This window comes from Ceratotherium simum, chromosome 26 (genome assembly GCF_057802395.1).
Source record: "Ceratotherium simum simum isolate JZ-2026a chromosome 26, ASM5780239v1, whole genome shotgun sequence".
Classification (NCBI taxonomy): domain Eukaryota; kingdom Metazoa; phylum Chordata; class Mammalia; order Perissodactyla; family Rhinocerotidae; genus Ceratotherium; species Ceratotherium simum.
Window position 1 is genome coordinate 33,769,101 of NC_141925.1, and position 20,857 is coordinate 33,789,957.

Consider the following 20,857-nt stretch of genomic DNA (forward strand, 5'->3'; position numbering starts at 1 on the left):
AAAACAGAGATATTGGACAAAAAAATATAACGTCAGATTTTTTTTTTTAAATGAGAAGATCTGCCCACTTTGAACCCACATTTCCCTGTACATAGTTGGAGGGACCTGAGAATGATGGCGGTATGTGCTGTCCTGTTAGCCACAAGACCCCACCAGTCCCTATTGCCTGCACCACCTGCCTCATTTAGTCATGTGGCCCCATGGGCATTTGAACTCTCTCCCCGAAGAGAGTGGTGTTGGCAGCCTGTAGACATAACCCTCCAAGGGCTGCAGCCTCTTTGCCAAGACAGCTGTGTTTCCCCAGGCAGTCCCAGCCCAATGGATCTGCCCTCTCCCACCAACACCAGACGGAGAACTGAGGGAAGACAAGTCTGAGAGATTTGGCTTAGCTTGCCAGGAGCAGGGGGCTGCCCCGGTTGACCTCGTACGGCTCCTTCAGCTGGAGCACAGCACCCTGCTGAGGCCTCTGGGTCTCTGGAGGAAGATGTGGGCTCCTTCCAAAGGGCCCTTGTTATGGCACAGGAGAGGGACGGGAATGCATGGGGGGAGGAGCAGATTGAAGTCGACTCTGGAATTTGCTTCCAGTCAGCAGGGAAATGGGCTATGGGAGGTGGTGAGGTGCCTGGCCCTAGAAGGGTTCAAGCAGGGTCTGGTTGCATTTACTCATTAATTTAACAGATATCGGTGCCTGTGCTGTGCCAGGCCCTGTTCCAGGTATGGGAATCCAGTGGTGAGCACACAGGCCAGCTGGCCCATGTCAGGGAGCTGACTCCAGTGGGGGAGAGAGCCAGCCAGCCTGTAAGCAGGAGAATCCATGAGCCATAACTTGCTACTTGGGATAAAGGGGACGAATGCAATGGTGACAGAGACTAGACCATGGCTGGGGATGCGGGCGGTCTTTCTGAGGAGGCAGCAGCTAGGAGAGAGGCCTGAACCATGAGAAGAGCCGGCCAGCCTGAGTGCTGGGAAAGAGTGTACAGGGAGGTGCCGGTGCCAAGGCCCTGAGGCAGGGATGGCTCAGTGTGCTCCAGGACTGGAAAGGAGGAGGATGAGCGAGGGGAGAGATGAAGCCAAGATGCAGGGCCTTTGGGCCGCGGTGGGAGGGGTTGGGTCTGTTCTCATGTCTCAAGTGCAGGGACCCGGTTATCCAGGGAGCAGGAGGCTACAGTAGACCCCTCAATGGTTCCACGGCCTCTATTGGGAGGGGGTGTCTCTAGCTTGTTCAAGGCTCTAAGTGATTTTCCCCAAGTCAATCATTCATTTATTCGCTTAGTCATTCAGCAAACATTTCCAGAGCTAGACATGCCCTAGGGCAGCTGAGCTGGGGGCTGGGGTAAGACCCGGTCCTGACGTCCAGAAGAGGCAGTGTGATGGGGGTTGGGGGCTGGAGGAAAGCAGAGGACGTCAGAGCCCAGCTGGAGGTCAGGGACGGCTTCCCAGAGGAGGTGTCATCTGAGCTGAAGGAGCAGCCAGCATTTCTGGCCACGGGGCTGCAGCGCTGAGCTGGGGCGCGGTTGCAGACAGGCCAGACAGGCACTGCACTGTGTGCTGAGGGTGGTAGGAGTCACGGAAGGGTTACAATACGGCTGCAACTCTTGCAGCAGGACGCTCTGAGATCACAGCCCCCTGCGCCCCATTTCATAGATGGGGAGACTGAGGCCCAAGGATGGAGTGGGTCTGGGGCCCCGGCAGCCTGATTTGCCCCATGGCAGCTTGTAACCTGGAGTGGACAGAAGGGCTGATTCGAAGCTGACTCAGCTCAAGGCCAACAGTAGAGGTATGGAGTGTGCGTGTGTGGGCCCGTGTGTGCCTGCGTGTATATGTGCGAGCACGCACGTGAAATCTGTCAGACCCGGACCTTTTGGCTCCATCCCTCATTTGCTGAGCAACCCTAGGCAAGTCACTTAACCTCTCTGAGCCCAGTTCACGTTGTAAAATGGGTGTTGCCTTCCACACCTTGCCAAGTTCTGGGCCCTTGGCTAGAGGCCAGACTCCCCACCCCCAGCCTCCCCACCCCCCACAAGAAAAGAAAGCCTGGCGTCCTCTTGTACTTCACCTCCCACCTTGCATTGCACTGCTACTGGAGAGGCAGCCCGTCACCTGGAGGGGCGCCTTTTGTCTACAGGGAAACAGGCCCAGAGGGGGTGAGTAGCCAGCTCAGGTCACAAAGCAGGGCCCTGGCACCATGAGCAGGGACGCCCCCATCAGGAGGCTTAGAGCCCCCAGGGGTAGGAGCAGCCTGGTTTCATCACAGAGCCAGGCCGGGGTCCCCGCTGTGTGGGCTAACCCCTTGCCCGCCACCCGAGGGCTCCCCGGCCCCTCCCAGTGGACACAAAAGCCAGGCCTCCCGCAGGAGGGGCGGGGAGGGGCTCTTGGACCAGCTGGGCCGGGACAGGCAGGGAAGTGAGCGGAGACAGGAAGGAAGCTGCACTGTTGGAGTCTGGGGCCACCATTGTCTCACCTGGGGGCGGGGGTGCCGGCGTCTCCCCTCTGTCCCGCTCAGCCCAGAGATGGCTCCTCAGCTCTGCAGGGCAGCGGGGGCGCTGGGCCCTCCCCTCTCCGGGCCCCACCCTGCTGCCCACTCCTTCCCTGCCCCCAGCCTCAATTTCCCCATCTGTAAAACCTTAGAGGGCAAGACGTTTGCGGCAGATCCGTGTAGTGCCTAGAATCCCACGGCAGGCGACATCATGACAAGTGCCAGCCAGCGCTCTAGTGCTTTGCCTGAATCAGCTCGTTTGAGCTGCACCATTCCTGTGAGGCTCCAAGTGTCCCCAGAAGCTCAGGAACGTACCCAAGGTCACACGTAGGGCAGCAGGGCTGGGACTCAGACCAAGCAGCAGATTCCAGGGTCCGGGGCCTTGACCACCGCGCCCTCCTGTCTGTGCTGTCCTGACCTGCTGCTCGTTTTTAAATAACTCACTTGTAAAGGTCGCAGACCTGGTCAGCCTCATCCAGAGCTGCACAGCTCCAGTTTAATTAAGATAGATGGACAGATGGTAGACAGATGCTAGATTGATACATGATAGATAGGTCGATAGAAATAGATTGATAGATGATAGATAATGATAGTAGACAGATGATTGATAGATAAAGAATAGATTGATAGTTATGACAGATAGGTACACAGATAACAGAGAGATGTGATAGATGAGCTGGGGTCTGAAACCAGGGCTGAATGACCCCCAGCCGTGCTCCCTTCCCCCACATGGCCCTCCAGGGCTCCCTCCCGCCCTCCCTCCACCCCCCACAGGAGGGGGCAGGGACAGCAGCACGTCTCACTTCCAGGTGGGAAGAGGAGAAACAGGAAAGACCCCTTCCCTCCACTCGAACAGAAGTAGGAGGAGAAGGAAGCTTCGGGACCTCCCAGCAGACTCTCTTGGACTGGGCAGGATGCGCCCCTGAGGGCTGAGCCGGAGGGGTGCGAGCCCAGTGGTTCTGGGCGGGGACCAGCTGGGATCTTCTGACCCATGGAGGGGGCTCCCCACAAGCCTGTGTCCACCTCAGCCCCACCCCACCGCCGCTCACAGCAGCCAAGTCCTGCAGCCTGCTCAGACTTTATTGAAAGTGGAGCTGGAGCGGGGGGCCCCAGAACCACAGACCTCTCCCTGCAGCTTCCCCAGGGTGGGCTCCACTGGACGTGGGATGGCCGAGGCTCGCTCCTGGGACTCCGGGCACAGCTCAGTAGCCCCCCTCCCTGCAAGCATCCGAGACGCCAGCCTCAGCTCCAGTCCCACCCGTGGCACAGACTCGGGGGCGGGTGTGGACAGCGGAACCTGCTCCCAGTGGCCGGGTGGCAGAGGAGCTGGGCGGAGGGACCAAGCCGACAGCCCCCCTCCCAGGCTGACGGGGTCCTGGGGATGAGGATGCACAGCAACGTCCCGGCTGCTGTGGGGGGGCGGGCGGGGCTAGGCGGCAGGGGCAGGAACGTTACCCCCAGCTCAGGCTCCTCCTGGCCAGCTCCACCTGGGCCAGGCGGTGGTCGCTCAGCACCTGCACGCGGGTGATGGCCGCCAGCGGCCTGTGGCGGTGCGCGAACTGCAGCACCTTGTGCTCCTGGGCGTGGACGTGGAAGTGCTCCGCGTCCGAGCTCACCTCCATCTGGGAGCCAGAGGCCAGTGACCTGCGGCCCTGCCATGGAGCCAGGCCCTGGTCCCCTGTCTTGCTCCGATGTGCTCTTGGAGTCCCAGAAGCACGGCTGGGTGGGCCCAGGGGTCCCCCCACCACGTGGAGCCCCCCATCACGCAGGCCCGCCCCAGATGGGAGCTCTGAGCTCCTCTCTCCTCGGAGGCAGCCAGGGTGGTGGGCACCCCGTCGCACACCCCCGACCCAGCAGTGAGGCTCTGCTCTGGCCTATTTACCTCTGACCATCCAACAAGCCCCACCCCCATGGGCCCTGGGAGGGGACAGCGGTGCCCCTGGAAGCCAGGGACACAGGAAGCCCAGCTGCCTCGCAGCAGCCTTTGCATACAGCAGCAGGGCGGCCCCGATGCTTCCATAGGCACCCAACCCCCAGGCCTGCCCTGTCCCCCATGGGCCTCCCCTCTCCACGGGCCTCGCCTCTGCTCCCATCACCTCAAAGGGCTCCCCCAGCACAAGTGGGAAGACGCTGGACACCTCCTCCTGGCCCCAGCGGCCGCCCTGGAAGGCGTTGCCCACCATGGTGGCGCTGGAGAACCGGGGCTTGATGTGGAAGACAATGTCCCCCTTCTCAGACAAGAAGTTGATCTCAAACCTGGGAGGTCATCGGGGGGATAGCGAGAGCAGCAGACGGCAGTCATGACCCCCTCCCCAGGCCAAGGAGGGGACCCCTGGGGAGGGCGGTGTCCCTTACTTGTCCTCTCCAGAGTCAGAGTGTCCCTGGACCAGCAGGTTCCAGCCCGGGACCAGGCCCGCAGCACAGAAGGCTTCAAACTGCAGGCAAAAGAAGGGGACAGAAGCCTCTGCATCCGTGGCCTCCTCCCCGTGCGCACCCCACTTGTCCAGGAGGCCCCACCAGCTCGCGCCACCCCCAGTGTGTGCTCACAGCACTCCCTCTGCAGCGTTCCCTCCGTGATAGGCTGGCAGTCCTTCACCCCGTGCCCTCTGCCTGGGCACGAGGAGAGGACAGCTGTGTGGGGACGAGAACAGAGTCCACCCACCTGCAGCACCATCCCTCCAGCTTCTGTTGTGGTGGAGCGAGCCCAGGATATAGGCGGGTGTGCTGGGCGGGGGCGCGGAGCCCCACCCCGCGATGGCCTGACCCGTCACTCTGCCCTCCCTGCCCCCACTCCTCCCTCCACCCTTGGCCTCCCCCTCAGCAGGTCCTCCATTCGAGCATCAGGGACAGGGTGCCCCCCGGGCCCATCCAATTCCTCAGGGGCTGGTATGGTTCTCAACTTCCCCTCGCACACAGGCTCCTTCAGACACCTAGGGGAGGAGCTTCTCTCCCATTCTGGAAGGAGGGACGCAGCCACTCGGCCCCCCAGCCCCTTCAGCTGGGGTCCCAGTGACCCAAACCCTCCTGTCTGGTCAGGTGAGGCAAGGGAGGGGAGGCAGGCCTACCTGCCCTGACCTTCAGAGGTCCACTCTGATCACCTGGGGCCTCCAGCCGGTGTCCCCCAGCCCGGCCCGGCCTGGCCCAGCCTCCCTTGCTGCCCTGCTCCGGCCAGCCCCACTGGCCCCACGGGGCACCGAGTGGGGATTAGGCTGGCCGCTGTGGTCAGCGCATTCCAGGGCTCTGGCAGCTGGGACTGGCTGGGGGAGGGCCTTTCCCACAGCCCAACGCCCCCCTGGCCTGGTGCCTCAGTCCCTCGCAGCTGGGCCAGGAGGGGGTTGGGCGGGGCCCCTCACGGATCTGGAAGGGCGGAGGGGCAGGCCCGCCAGGCTCTCAGGGCCTCCTGGCTTGACGGTCTGGGGAGCCGGCCGGCAGAGGAGCCAGGCTGGGTGCACGGAGCACTAGGGCTGCACTGTGCGGTGAGTGTGCACGTAAGGGTGCAAGTGAGTGTGAGCGTGTGGTGAACCTGGGACCATGTGGCTGTGTAAATGCAAGTGAGTGTGTGTGGACACATGAGTCCATGCGTGTGCAAGTTGTGTGCGAGTGCCACACTCTGGCTCTGGGTGTCCCCTGCTGTTTCCCTGCTGGTGTCTCAGGAGAACGGGCACTTCTCTGGCCCCCCAGGCCCCCAGATGCCCCCAGGCCCTGAGGGGTGATTGGCCAGGATTGCAAGCCCCATGCGACCCCTCGCCCCCCTCAGGCCCCTGCCTTCCCCTGGACCCCTGTGGGTCCCAGTGGCCTCTGCCTGTGTGCTGGTGGCTGGCGTGTGCCTATTCAGTTTTGGGGGGGTGCTAAGGCCGAGAGGGGCCACGGAGATGGCCCTGACTGCCCACTGGTGGGCAGCAGTGCAGAGGCCGGGCCCTCGGTGCTGTCCTCCCCTGCAGGGCACGAGCAGGGCTGGCGGGGCCTGCAGGGGGCAGTGCTGGGCAGTGCTGGGCAGTGGAGGTGCTGCGGGATGAGTCCGCCTGCTGTGCTGCCCTGGCTCAGACACCTGGCCTGCCCTGCGCTCCATGGCCTGGCAGGGCCGTCCTGGCCACAGGCTGCAGACCCCGGGCACCTACTTCCCCGCAAGCAGCACAAAGAGGGGAGCCCCTACCACAGTGGCCCAGCAGGAGGGTGGAGCCCAGTCCTGCCTCCCTCCTCCCTGTCCTGTCCCCTGTCCAGGGGGTGCTGGGACTGGGCAGTCCTGGCGTCAGCTTCCGGGTGGGGACACGGAGCCTGGACTCTGGGTACAGTGCTGGCCAGTGCAGTCCTGCTCCGCAAGGCTGACCTCTGCTCCCCATGCCTATCCCCTCGGCGGGGGAGGGTGGCCCTGGGCGGCCACAGCCCTTGCTGAACACAGGCACCTGGGCTATTGTCTCCTCACTTTGGGGTCAGCAGGGGCACCGGGAACGGACCGCGGGAGTCAGCTGCCTGCAGCCCCAGCAGGGCCTCAGGGGCCTGTGGGTGGGGCCTGGCCCCAGACTCTGGACGGGAGGCCTGGGTGCCTCTGCCTAGGTTGGGGAGGCCTGAGGGACCCCTGATTCGGGCAGGCCCGTCCCTCTCTGAGCCTCAGCCTCCCCAGCTGGGCAACGGGGGTTGGTTTCAGGGAGGCCAGAGGACCTCGAGGGGGCAGGGTGTGAGCCTGGCCCTTCCACACCAGCCTGGAGAGCTCAGGAAGCCCCGCCCAGGATGGAGCAGGCTCTGGGCCTCGGCCAGCAAGGTGTAGCCTGTACTGGCGGGAGCACACACCTGGCCAGGCCTGTGGCGCTGGCTCCTCTCCCACGAGGGTGGGGGCAAGGAGCCGCTGGAGCTCTCAGTGACCAGGACGGCCAAGGGCGCAGAAGGCCCGAACGGGGCTGGGGGACGGCCAGAGGGACGCCGAGGCCCCATGTGGCCAGCTAGCCCTGCAGGCCCACCCCGACGGCATGGAGTCCAGGTGAGACCCCAGCTGGGCCTCAGGAGCCGGGCCACAGCGGGTGGTGCCCCCGCCCTGAGTTGCTGGCCAGCCGGGGCGGGCGCTGTGGCTCGGGGCCCAGGAGCACACAGACCTGCTGGGCCAGGCGTGCCCTCCTCCCCTCCCGGATGTGCGGTTTTGCCCCTGGCTGTTGACTCTCACTGGCTCCCGAGGAGGCAGCGGGATCTCCACCCAGCTCGGCTCAGGATCTTCACCAGGATGGCCGTCTGGGCTCCACAGCCCATCCTCAGCCCCGGGGCTCCCATCGCCAGGCGGCGCCCGGCACAGGGCTGGTGCTCAGAGATGCCTGGTAGATAAATCCTGCCCATGGCACGGTACTAACCACTGTCTCCCCAGGGCTCACTCTGTGCCAGGCACTCAGCTAAGCTCTCCACGTGCATCGTCACGTGTACTGCACCTGACAACACCGGGAGGGTGGCACTGTGATCACCGTTTCACGGAGAAGGATAGCAGGGCACAGAGAAGTCAAGCGACTTGCCCAAAGTCACACAGCTAGGGAGTAACAAAGCCGAGATTTGAACCCAGCAGTCTGCCCCCTAGACATGGAACGCTTCACCCGGCCAGGATAGGGGGTTATCAGGGGCAGCTTCCTGGAGGAGGAGGCACCTAAAGCAGGTCTTGAAGAATGAGTAGGAGTTAGGAGGTGGCAGGGAAGGGTGCCTTTGGGACAAGAGAACAGCAAGAGCAGGGTGGCTGGGCCCAGCACTGGGAGGCAGGGCTGTGCTGGAGGCAGGCCCGGCCACCGGGGTGCTGATGTCAGGCAGGGAGGGTCTGATACACCTCAGTGGCCCCAGGGGTGTCGGGCACAAGTCCCCTGGGACAACTTGACCAGGACTGCTTCATCTTTTGGGGAGGCCAGCCCAGCTTTCATGGGCTTCCTGGAGTCAGGCATCATGGGCCAACTTGCGCGATGAGGAAACTGAGGTTCAGACAGAAGAAATCACCCCCAGAGCCACGAAGAGGGATGGTGGCATCAGGACGGGAGTGCAGCCTCTGGACTCCCAGTCCAGTGCTCTTTTCAGCACCCCACCGCAGTGCGAGCCCCAAGCCTGGCCCACTGGTGGGAGATTCCGGGTGCCAGGCCCTGGCTGTCGGTGGTCTCTGGCTGGGCCAGGCTGCCTTCAGAGCCCCCTCAGGCTCCAGAACATTCCTAGGACCCCCCCACCCTGCCCCCAGCCCACATCTGGAACCACTTGGTGATGGTGAGGTCAGCACAGAAATTCTCAGCCCCCACTTGGCAAGGAGGCACGGGCAGCTTGTGCCGGGCGGGGCGGCGCCAGCCCTGGACACACAGCCTCAGGCCAGCTCTGCCCTGGTGGGGTGCGTGGTGGCCTTGGGACACAGCGGGCACTCTTTTCCCCCTGCCAGGGCCGTGGCGTGAGTGTGCCTTCCAGGTCAGCAGGGCGAGCAAGGGCAGTTTGAAAGCGCCGTGGCACCATTGCACAGATGGGGACACTGAGGCCCGGGAGGTGAGGGGCTTGCTGGGAGCCAGCACAAGCAGCAGCAGAGGGCACCGAGCTCTGGCTTCCGCTGCCCCTTTGAGGACCTTGGCCGTGAGGCCTGTTAAAGGCTGGAGCTGCCCGGGGCTGGGGAGGGTGGTCCGGGGTTCACAAGGACCCCAGGGCTCTGGGGAGGGGATGGCACTGTCCCCCACTCCCTGAGGCTTCCTCTCCTGTCCCTTCCAAATCCTCTGACAGCTGTCGCAGCCACCACCTGCCCCGTAGAGTCCCGTTCTCTCAAAGCTTGGTTCAGTCTCTCCTCACGCCTTCCTGAGCTCTCCCTCGGAATAGCACTCTTCCCTTAGGACCAAGGTCACGTTCAATCCAAGCCGTTCACTGAGGCCCTACTGCATGCGGGAGCCGCCTCGGACCCTCAGAGGGCTGTGGAGGAGGAGGCGGGGCAGAGCCCGATGCGTGGGGGCCTCTCCTCTCCGCCTCCTCCAACCTGCCAGCGGGCACCCGCGCAGCTCCTGGCACACAGTAGGTGCTCAAGAAAATGCAATGACCCTGCCACTCGGGGCAGACGGAGGCCCCCAGGCTCAGGGAAGGGAGGCATGGGATGACCCAGGGATGGTCTCTTGGCTGTACTCGCTGTCGCTGACCAGCTGACCGACTGTGCGCTCTGTGCTGCGCTGGGGGCTGTCACTCATTCCTGGGCCGGGTGGGGTACAATCCCCACGTCGCTGATGGCGAAGGCAACTGGCTGCCTGTTCACTTACTCAGCAATTATCCTGCCTACCATGTGGCAGGCCCTGAGCTGTGGTTCACAAGACAGACAGACGGAGAGACAGACACAGTCCTTGCCCTCCTAGAGCTCCCAGTGTCTGAGGGACGGGGACAGATGTTAAACGACAAATTCAGCATCACACCATTGAATTATCATTATGATAAAAGCTCTGAAGGGAAGGTATGGGGCATGACAATTGTGGACAGGAGGGACCTGGCCTGATACTGCAGTCAGGGGAGACTTCCCGGAGGAGGTGACATTCAAGCTGAGCCCAGAAAACGAGGGCCTAGCCAGAAGGGGTGGGGGGAAGAGTGTTGCCAGCAAAAGGAACAGCATGTGCAAAGGCCCTGAGGAGCAAAGAGCCGTGGACGAGTGAACAGCCAGGATGGGGATGGAAGACGGCTCTCTACCCCACCTCTGCTGCCTGGCTGGGCCCAGCCCTTCCTGGCCTCCTCTGCCAGGCAACCCCTCCCCCTCCCCAATTTGGCCCGGCATTGTTCCTGACCCAGCCGCCCACCCAGTGCCTGGCCATTGTCTGGGTCTCATGCTTCCCGCCCTGGAGTCTCTTATCGCCCAGAGAATCTGCTCACTTGGGGGCATTTGGGGGCTGATAAGGTTTTACTGGAGCCGACAACGAGCCGGGGCTGCCAGTTCCGATGCCGCCCCTCTCGCTGGCATGGGCGGGCCGGCAGTGGCCTGAGGGACACTCAATGTCGGCCTGGCCTCCCTCCTGCGGGGACCCTGCGGGGTCCTGCCCTCCTGCTCCGCCCCTTTCCCTCCAGGCCCCGCAAACCAAAGCAGGCCCATCTGCCTCGGACAGACAGAGAGCCCGGGCCCCTCTCTGGGCCTCAGTTTCTCCATCTGAGGTCTCCAAGGGTGCAGTGAGCAGTGCCTGTGTGCTCAGCCCAGGACAGAAGCAAGGCTGAGGGGACACGAGGGTGGGGCTCCGGGAGGGCCAGGCCACTGAGACGCCACGCCGGGCAGCTGAGGCCAGTGCTTCTCCCTCTGTGGCCGGGAGCCTCGGGCAGCAGATGGAGCCCTACCCAGACAGGGGCTCCCCCAGAAGGAGGGTGGAACCCACGTCTACCGAGAGCCCGCCTCGCGCCAGGCCTTAGCCCCCTAGTTCTCATGAGCCCCCTGGGAGGGGGCATTGTTACGCCATCCCGTTTCATCTCCCATGTTACAGATGCAGCAACTGAGGCCCAAAGGGGCGATGGAACTGCCCAGGCTCACGGAGCTGGGCACTGGCCGGGCTGGTATTCATCACCACTGCCCTGCAGAGGTGGGGCTGGGATGTGGGGGCAGGACAGAGCCTCCCCAGTTCCCCCGCCCCCATTTTCCCAGCTCCCACAGCTCTGCTCCTTGGCCCAGTGTGTTAACAAGGGCCCCTCCCTTTGCAGTCCTCAAAGTGGGTTTATGTCCATTCACACCCTGCTGGGTGAGGGCTTCTGTTCCCATTTTACAGATGGAGATGCTGAGGCCACTTTGGGCAGTGTGTGTGTCTCCTTGGTGAGTCATTGCTGTGAATGACCTTAAGGGTCACTAGGGAGCCTGGTCAAAAGGATGTGCCTGAGAGACTCCCAAAGCCCTTGGTGGTGCTGCTTTCGGGGGACCAGGGCTGTAGGAGAGGGCTCCCTAATGGCCCTGGATGGGGTGCATCGAGGCCTGGCAGGGGCTGTGGGAACCTGTTGGGCCTTGACCCGATACCAGCCGTGAGTAACCCATGATGGCAGCCATCTTTGAGGAAGCTCAAGTAGCCTGGACAGGCCAACCAGAAAGGCTGTCAGGGCTCTAGGGCCATCGGCCAGGAACAATGGCCAATGGGAGGCCTCTGTGGCAGGCCAGGGGCTGGGGGCCAGCTGGGCTGGGCAGGGCGGGGCAGGACGAGCGGCCAGCTGACATCTGGCCTGGAGGGGGGACCATAATGATTTCTCCAGATGTGCACTATGCTCCGACAGCCTCCAGGGATGCAGGCTGTGCAGGTCTATAAACAGTCTCAGCAGCAGCCTGGATTTGAGGAAGGAAGAGCTGGGAATCCAATTCGATGAGAAAGTGGCTGGGGGATCCCGGAGCTGAACTGAAGATGGCCTGGTGATGGGGGTGCTGGGGCCTCAAGGACCCTGGGAGCCCCTCCCCCACCTCCAGGCCAGGGTCAGGGATGACCAGAGGGGACACAGGACACCGGGAGTGGGTTCAGACCCCGGTCGGTAGAGAGTGGACCTCCACGTGCTGGTTTGTGACCTGGGGGCCGTGAGCCCCCCGGGTGGGGTTGAGGCGAGGGGAACCAGACGCACGCAGCCTTCCTTTGCTCGCTCCCAAGCATTTGCAGAGCTCCTCCTGCATGGCGTTGTGAGGAGCAAGACAGAGCACGTACTGCAGTGCAAGATTCAGATAATAGCCCGACAAATACATGGGGTATTCTAGATGGTGCCTCGTGCTGGGAAGAAAGTAAGAGGATGGTAGCATGGAGCTGTGCAGTCCAGTTCAGCAGCCGCTGACCACACGTGGACGTGGGGCCCCTGCAACGTCCAGATTGAGACGTGAGTGTAAAAAAGCACTGGATTTACAAGACTTAGTGCAAAAAAATATATAAAATAGCTCCTTCATAATTTCTATATTGATTACATGTTAAAATGATAATGTTTTGGGTTAAATAAAATATATTATTAAAATTAATTCCACCTTTTTAAAAACTTTTTTTTTAACCCGGCCACTAGGAAATTTAAAATTGCATCTGTGCTTGTGTTCTCTCTCTACTGGATGGTGCAGGATGGAGATGGCAGGAGGGGAAGGGGGGCTATTTCAGCAGGAGCAGGGAGAGTGCTCTCAAGGAGGTGACTGCTGCCTTGAGATCTCATGTGAAGAAAGACCCAGCCCAGGAAACCCGGGAAGAATGACCCAGGCAGAGGGAACTGTAGGTGCAAATGTCCTGAGGTGGGAGCAGCAAAGGGGCCAGGTGGCTGGAGTGTGGGAGTGTGGGGAGCGGTGTGAGGCAAGGTTGTGGAGGTGAGCTGAGGCCACACTCATGAAAGGTACAGGCTGGGGCTTCCATTGTCCTCCTAAAGGCTGGGGGCAGCAGCATGGGGAATGAGCTGGTCTCCAGGCAGGCTCTGGCCCAGCACAGCCACAGAGCCCCTGGCCCTGCCTCCACCTTGGACACCAGAGGTCAGTGCTGTGCGCCGTGTCCCCACGCCGGGGCCAGCCACTACATGTCCCCCGCCTGCTCGGGCTGCCCCTGCTGGCTTCGAACGCTCCCGCCAAGACTGTTGGGAAAGGCTCAGGGGAGCCGCCAGCTCCCAAAATAACTTCACACCAGTTCCAGGACATCTGTGAAGAGGCGGGGTGCCGGATCCCGGAGCTATGAACACGCTGAGCCCTGTGTGGATGGGGGGTGGGGGTGGGGGGTGGGGCGGGGCTGGGAATGGGACAAGGGGGGGACAGGGAAGGGGAGAGAGGGACAGGGGGAGAAGATGATGGCTAGAAAAACCAAGAGATGGGCGGAGACTGTAGAGGCCCATGGAGAAACAGTCAGGGAAAGGGGCAGAGGGCAGAGGGCAGCGAGCGCAGACCCCAGATGGGGCAGCCCCAGCCCCTTTGGAAGGGAGCCTCCCTCCAGCCCCCTGCCCAGGTGAGGCCGGCCTCCAGGAGAGGGAGAGGTCTGCACCCCTGAACAGAAGGTGCGGTTGGATGGATGATCAGCGCCAGGGCTGGGGCCCCCACAGCAGCCAGAGCCCCATGAGTCCCTCTGACCAGGCTGGGCCCCACAGGGCCTCAGAGGGTCTGAAGGACTCGTCTCCTAGCCTCCCTATTTTCCCAGAGGGGAAACTGAGGCTCAGAGAGGCCGAGTAACTTGTCTGAGGACCACAGCACATGAGTGGCAGGCAAGGACACGGCTGGCCGGGCACGATTCCCTCTGCGTCCTTCACACGCTCGGTCATCACTCCCCCGGCTGGCAGGCAGGCTCTGACAGAATGTTCTTCCCCTGCCCTGGGGACCCAGGGGTTTGGGAACTGTCCTCTGAGCAGCGTGGCCAGCACTGGCTGAGCCTGTGGAATTTCCCCAGCCTGAGGAGCAGCAGGGCAGGGGAGAGCCGTAGTGGGCTGGAATCTAAAGGGTAGGGGTGGGGAAACTGAGGCAGAAAGGGGCTGCCTGGGGGCCTGGCCCTCCCTGCCCCAGGGCCCAGCCTGAGATTCTGGAAGTGGGGACTGAGGGCTGGTCTTTTGAGATTAAAGGGTCTTTAGTGCAAGATCCTCATCTGGTCCACATGATCCATCCATCCATCCATCCATTCATCCACCCATCCATTCAACAAACACTGAACGTGTGCTGGGAGCTGGGAGGCCACGATGAACAAGGTAAACAATGGCAAGGGGGGAGGGGCAGAGGCCGCGGGGAGGCGGGCAGCCGTGGACTGTCTGGAGTCTGCAGGGTCGGGGTGCCCCCAGCCCACGCCTCCTGGAGAAAAGAGGCGCTTCCTACTGAAAACACGTCTGTGAAATGACCCCAGCAGTCGCCCCGCCCCACCACACTGCCTCCCAGGTTCTGTTTTGTGACATGGAAATTTCACAACATGTTTCTCAGGAGAGAAAATAAAAGCAGAGAAAACCTACTTGCGTGTATGACTCCAGGGGTGACAGAGGGCCTTCTAGGGGCCGGGGAGGCCCGGATGAGGGCCAAGTTCAAGAAGTGAGTGCCCACGAGGTGCCCGAGGGAGAAGTGGAACATGGGAGGGGCAGGTGGACTCGAGCGGGGCGCCCATCTGGCTGGAGGGTGCCTGTCCTTCGGGCCACAGCAAGATGTTCCGGAGGAGGGCCCGGGTGTGTGCAGGACTCGGGGCCCAGGACAGAGCCCTGGGCACCTTCAGGGGACAGGAGAGGGCCAGGTCGAGAGGCAAAGACAGTGGTGCACGGCCAGCAGAGAGCCAGGTTTGGCTCTCTGGTGGACGGTTTCCCGGAGAAGCTGATCTACCTGATGAAATGGAGCAAGAGGTCCCTGAGAGGGACCTGGGCTTAGCCATGGGGGGCTGGGGGAGGTGGAGGGCAAAGTGTGAGTGGGCAGGGAGGAAGTGAAGACCGTCGCTCCCCCTCGCCTCCCCCCTCCTTCTCCCCACTCCAGATAGAGGCTCAGGGCCTGGGTCCAGCATGGCAGCTCACCCCGGCCAGCAGGGTCACCAGGGTCCCCCATCCCCCGTCCCCATCTGACTGCTGATCCCACTTCCCTAGGCTGGGACAGGACACAAGATTCTTTCAAAAACATTTCCTTTGCAAAATAATCCTTCGAAATATGTTTTTGGAAACGGACTCCTGATCTGAACAGGAAGAAGTTAATTACAGTCCCTCCCCAGAGGGGCGTGGGGGAGGAAGCCTGGTGGTCAGAAACATGAGTGAGGGCCAGGGCAGCCAGCTCCGACACCCCACCCATGCCCGGCCTCACCCTCCCTTCCCCATGACCCTGCTGGGCCCGCCCATCCCCCCGGCACCCCCCTACCCCCCCCATCATTGGCTCCCAAGGAAGGGGCCAGGCCCCTCAGCCTGTAGACAAGGAGACAGAGACCCACTGAGGGTCAGGGACTTGGCCAAGGTCACAGGTTTGAGGCAGAGCAGAGCAGAGCCCCCTCCCCCTGCTGCCACGCGTTGTCCATGGGAGAGTGTGTGCATGTCTGTGTGCATGTGTGTGCATGTAGGTGCGTGTGTGAAGGTGAGTGAGCACATGCCACGTGGAGGTGGGCTGAGGAAGGCACATGGGGTCTGTGGTGTTGGCTCGGCTGGAGGTGGGCCTCTGCAGGCCTGACTTCCTCACCCTGCCAGGCCACACTTCCCAGGTGCAGAGGTGCTGGCTGGACTAGGGCCACAGGAGGAAGGGGACGGGGGCTCCTATCTGCTCCTGCCCTTAAACCCCAACCACCCTCCAAACAAGGGCCATCTGGGTTCCCCGTGGGCCTAGACGAGGGCCCATGAGAGACTGTCTTCTGGATGTCTCTATGTCCATCTCAGTAAGCTCTGATGTTCACGTTCTGGGTCATATCTTACAGGTACTAGGGCTTGTGGTTCTACTGGAAGTTTGGGGAATCTAAACTCTGATCTTTGCTTAGTGATTCAGCCAGGGGTCTTACAACCCAACCTATAGAACCAGGGTTCATCTAAGTGTAAATCTAAGGAATAAGCCCTATGGGCCATCCTTCCACTCGTCTATCCTTCTGACCATCCACCTACCCATCCACCATCCATCCATCCATCCATCCATCCATCCACCCACCCATTCATCCATCCATCCACCCACCCATCCATCTGTCCATTCATCCATCCATCCATCCACCCACCCACCCATCCATCCATCCATTTATCCACCCATCCACCTATCCATCCATCCATCCACCCACCCATCCATCCACACACCCATCCATCCATCCAGTCATCCACCTATCCACTCATCCACCTATCCATCCCCCACCCACCCACCCATCCACACACGCATCCATCCACCCACCCGCCCACCCTCCACCCATCCATCCATCCACCCACTCACCCACCCACCCACACACCCACACACCCATCCACACACCCATCCATCCACCCACCCACCCATCCATCCACCCACTCACCCACCCACTCATCCATCCATCCATTCGTCCATCCAACCAATGTCCTTCTATCCATCTGTATTAGTTTCCTATTGCGCTCATAAATTACTATAAACTTAGTGGCTTAAAACAACACAACTTTATCATTTTACAGTTCTGGGGTCAGAGATGGGTCTTAGAGGCTAAAATCAAGGTTTTAGCAGGGCTACACTCCTTCTGGAGGTTCTAGGGGAGAATCTGTTTCCTTGCCTTTTCCAGCTTCTAGAAGCCACCTGCCTTCCTTGGCTTGTGGCCATAGCCTCCATCTTCAAAGCCAGAAATGATGTCACTCAACCTCTGCTTCGGTCATCACATCTCCTTCTTTGACTCTACTTTTTCACTTATAAAGACCTTGTGATTGCACTGGGCCCACCCAGACGATCCAGGATAATCTCTCCATCTCAAGATTCTTCACTTAATCACATCTTCAGAGTCTCTTTTGCCAGGTAAGGTAGCATATTCACAGGTTCCAGGAATTAGAATGTGGACATGTGGGGGGCACTATTCTGCCTGCCACATCATCCTTCCATGTATCTGTCCATCTGCTCATTCATCCATTCATTTTTCTGACCATCTATCCACCTATACATTATTTAGCCATCTGTCCAGTCAACCAGCCAGCCAGCCAGCATTCATCCATCGGTCTTTCTATCCATCTTTCCATCCACCTATCTATCCTTTTGTCTACCCACCTACCCACTCATCCATTTATCTGACCATTCATCCACTATCCATCTCTCCATCCATCAGTCCTAACTTCCATCTTTCCTCTCCATCATCCGTCCATCATCTATCCATCCATCCATCCACTCAGATGCCCATCTGTCCATCTGTCTGTCCATATGGGGCAGCAGGCTAAGTGGGGGGTGATCAGAGAATCACAGAGGATGTGGTGGGGGCACAGGGTGGAGCCCCAATCCCTCCCTGACTCTGCCTGGCTGAGTTTTCCTCTTCCTCACAGCTCCTTCCTGGAACCATCAGTTGTCACCACACCCCCCCATAGACAAATGGCTTCCTCTGCCACACCCAGCTGCCCAGATGGGGGATCTCCGAAGACGGAGGCCACAGCTGACCCTCTCGGTCTCTGGTCCAGGCCCCCGAGGAGCCAGCAGATACCCTCTAATTCAGGCAGAGCCCCAGCGGCTGCAGAGGGGACCCCCGCTGCCCAAATGGACGGATGAGGCAGGGATGAGTGGGCGCTCCCTGACCCCCACGGCTCCCTGCTGCCCCTCCTGGCTCTGTGCAGGGGCGAGCCCTGGGTTCCGGGAGAGGCTGTGGGAAAGGCCCCTTGCAGACCCTTCGCTGGCTTTAGGGCGTCTCGTGGGGGAGTGTTGGTCACCCCAGGGCTCAGGGAGAGGACCCTGGACCAAGTCCAGGATGATTTGATGGAGAAAAAATGCCCCCAAGAGGAGTATTGCGCCTCAACTGCCAAGACAGCCCTGCTTATCACGTTCTCATCCTCCTAATCTCCCCGCCGGGACGAGCGAGGGGGCTCCGGGCTCTCCGGCCACTAGTGGGGCCCGAATCACAGGGTCGGACCCTGGGCATGTGCACACTCCCTTTCTGTTGAATCCCACTGTGTCTGTCCCTCACTGTCTCTGTCCCTCACTCTCTTTGTCTCTCCCTCTCACTGTCTCTGTCTCTCATTGTCTCTGTCTCACTGTCTCTGTCTCTCACTATCTCTGTTCCTCACTCTCATTTTGTCTCTCGTTGTCTCTGTCCCTCACCGTCTCTGTCTCTGTCTCTTCATCTGTGACTCCTTCCCTCCCCAACCATATCTTCCCTCTCGGGGCCTCACTGTGCAAAGGAGCCCCTGCCCTGTGGTCCAACAGCCCAGGATTCTGCCCTTGTGCCCACCCCACCCCCTGGCCTGAGGGACCTCGTCCTCAGGAAGGCCTCCTAGTGGCCATTAGGAGTGACCTCGGCCCAGGCAGCAACCCCCTCGCACGCCCCCCAGGACCTGCATTCCCTCGTCTGCCTGCCCAGGTGCCGAGGTGTGGCCAGTCTGGGTCCTGGACCAGGACAGGGTGTCGTCAGGGCCTGTGACCCAGCATTGCCGGGGTCAGTAGCTGGCGCTCAGGAAGGAGTGCGGAGTGAGCAGGTGGGCGGGCAGGGGGGCGTGTGGGTGGATGGGTCGGTGGATGTGTGAGTAGTTGGCTGGGTTGAGGCAAAACGGATGACAGATGTCTTGGTCCCCACTGGGCAATGGTGTCACGTGTGCCCAAAGCTGGTCCCACACCCACTGGCCAACTCCGTGCCCCATGATCTCCCACGTGTCCTCCCGCACGCGGGCCAGAGAGGCTGCCACAGGACCCTGGCACGTACCCTCCAGAGAGGCAGACAGGAACAGGCGTGTCTGCCTCATGGGCCAGGGCTCCTGAGGAGGGGACAGGAAGGGAGGCGGGTATGCCGGCGGGCATCCCCGAGGTCAACCAGGAGGCAGGCTGGGCAGGGCCGACGGTAGCTCTAGAACACTAGGTCACCCCAGCCTGCTGGGGCATCTTTCAGGGCCTCGAGGTGCCCTCCCAAGAGCCCTCCACCCCGAGTCTGGGACCCAGCCAGGTCTGCACTGGTCACATCCTGAGGGGTCCTGCGGCAGGGGACACCTACTGCATTACAGAGCCAGTGGGGGAAGGAGTGGGGCTGTGGGAAGAACACATGGCGTCAGGATCTGAACCCCAACTCCGAGCCCCCCATCTGCGTGACCCCGGGCCAGAGGATGAACCTCCGGGGCCTCAGCATCTCGATCTGTAGCACGGGCCCAGTGGCCGCCCTCCCTTCAAGACGGCCAGGTCTCTCATTTCCGTCCCCACCACCGGCGCCCGGCACAGCTCTGGGCCCAGACAGAAGGCTCTGTGCATTTGCTGATGAGGCCTGAGAGCTCCAGCCCCCTGGATGGCGCAGGGCCTGAAGTCCCATCATTGTCACCTCTGCTCACCCTGTCTCCTGAGACCCCTCAGCAGGGGCCCCCAGGCCCAGAACCCCGGGGAGACCAGACGGGCAGTTGTCTAATGAGGAAGGGGAGTGACAGGGCTGTGCTGTGTCTGAGGCCACCCCTAGGGCCCATGTCCCAGCACCCCTGCATCTCCCAGGGGAGCAGTGTGGGCCCCTTCCTCTTGCTCCCTGATGCCACAGCTGCCTCCCACATCCCACTGCCCCTGTGAGGCTGGGGCGCCATGAGGCTAGTGAACCGGGTGGAGTGGGTCATTCTCCAAGGGGGGTGGTGGACGGGGCTGGGGTCCAGAGAAGGAGAGAGGCTGGTGGGTGGGGACGGGGGTCTGGCAGGGAGGGTTGCAAGCCCCTCTTCTCTCCCCAGGCTGCTCCTTCTCAGCCCCCCGCCCGTCATGAACACACACACCTGGGCATACTCGTGCATGTCCCCCGGCAGCTCACCTCGCACTGTGAGTATTGGTGCTGGGCTGGGAGGGGCACGTTGGGGGTAAACTGGGGCAGCAGACCCCCACCCACTCCTTCCTCCACCAAGCACCAGCCCCCTGCTGCCCTGCTGGTGGCCTGCGATGTGCCATGGGCCCACCCTGACCTCAGCCTTTCCATCTAGGCAGTGGGTTGTGGTCCTGAACCCTGAAGGACGGCCCCCACATCCACCGGGGAGTCTGGTTTATGGTTGGATGCCCCCAACCCCAATCCCAATGCTCTTTGTGGTGGGGGGCGGGGTAGGGGGCAGTCAAGGCCAGAGGGCCATGCCAGCCGCCCTGGGGACTCATGGCCAGCAGGCAGGACTGGAGCACAGGGCAGGCCCCCCCCTCATCAACTCAGGCTCTGCCCAGGGTGGGGGCTGTGTCCTGTCCTGTCTGTCTGTCCATTGTTCCCAGGCCACCAGGGCCCGACCACCCCACCGCACTGCAGAGACGAGGAGCTGGGGGAGGGGGTGTGGGAGCAGTGGTGGGGAGGGGAGGGCGGGACCTGTTAACAAGCTCTTCCCAACCCCCACCCCCCTTTACCCCCCAGGCCCTTCCCAGGCGGAAAATTCAATTAGTTTCGAGCAACTGCTTTGCTGAAGAGCCAGAGAAAGGGGCAGGGGAGAAAGAAGACCCGCCCAGCGGCTGGTGTGCGCTGGGGGCTGGGGTGGTGCGGATGCAGGAGCCAACCGCCAGCTTATGTCCGTGTCTTTCTGCCGAGCCCCCGGCTCTGTGTGTCTCTCAACATGTCTCTGCGTGTGACTGTGTGTCCCTGGGTCCCTGTGTGCCCATGTCTGTTCCCTGCACAAACATGGCCCTCACAGCCCTCAGCACCCCCAACATGTGCCCCCCGCCTCAGCCATAATTGCATCCCCCATCATGAGTCACTCCAGGCTGTGGTTCTCATGGGTAGACGCCAGGTTGTGTGTTGTGGGGTGAATGCAGAAGGGTAAGACCACCCCCTGCAAACTGCATCATGCCATCTCCTACTCACAGGAGCCCCTTGGCTCCCAGACTAGGTGCCCCCTGCCCTGGTTCCACACTGGCCTCTTGTCCAGTCCCCAAACGCTCCAACCTTCTGGCCACAGGACCTTTGCACGTAC

The 20,857-nt window shown here is 61.6% G+C and overlaps 1 protein-coding gene across 1 annotated transcript; it reads right to left on the reverse strand.

The window, feature by feature from the left end:
* Positions 1-3,249: 3,249 nt before the first annotated feature.
* GRIFIN (galectin-related inter-fiber protein) lies at positions 3,250-7,870 on the reverse strand. Its single transcript, XM_014795609.2, has 6 exons — positions 7,834-7,870; positions 7,265-7,371; positions 4,832-4,911; positions 4,573-4,732; positions 3,932-4,098; positions 3,250-3,694 (listed from the first exon to the last, which is right to left on the reverse strand). Exons 1-6 carry the CDS (start codon positions 7,868-7,870, stop codon positions 3,679-3,681), a joined length of 567 nt encoding a protein of 188 aa, XP_014651095.1. The 3' UTR covers positions 3,250-3,678.
* Positions 7,871-20,857: the final 12,987 nt, after the last annotated feature.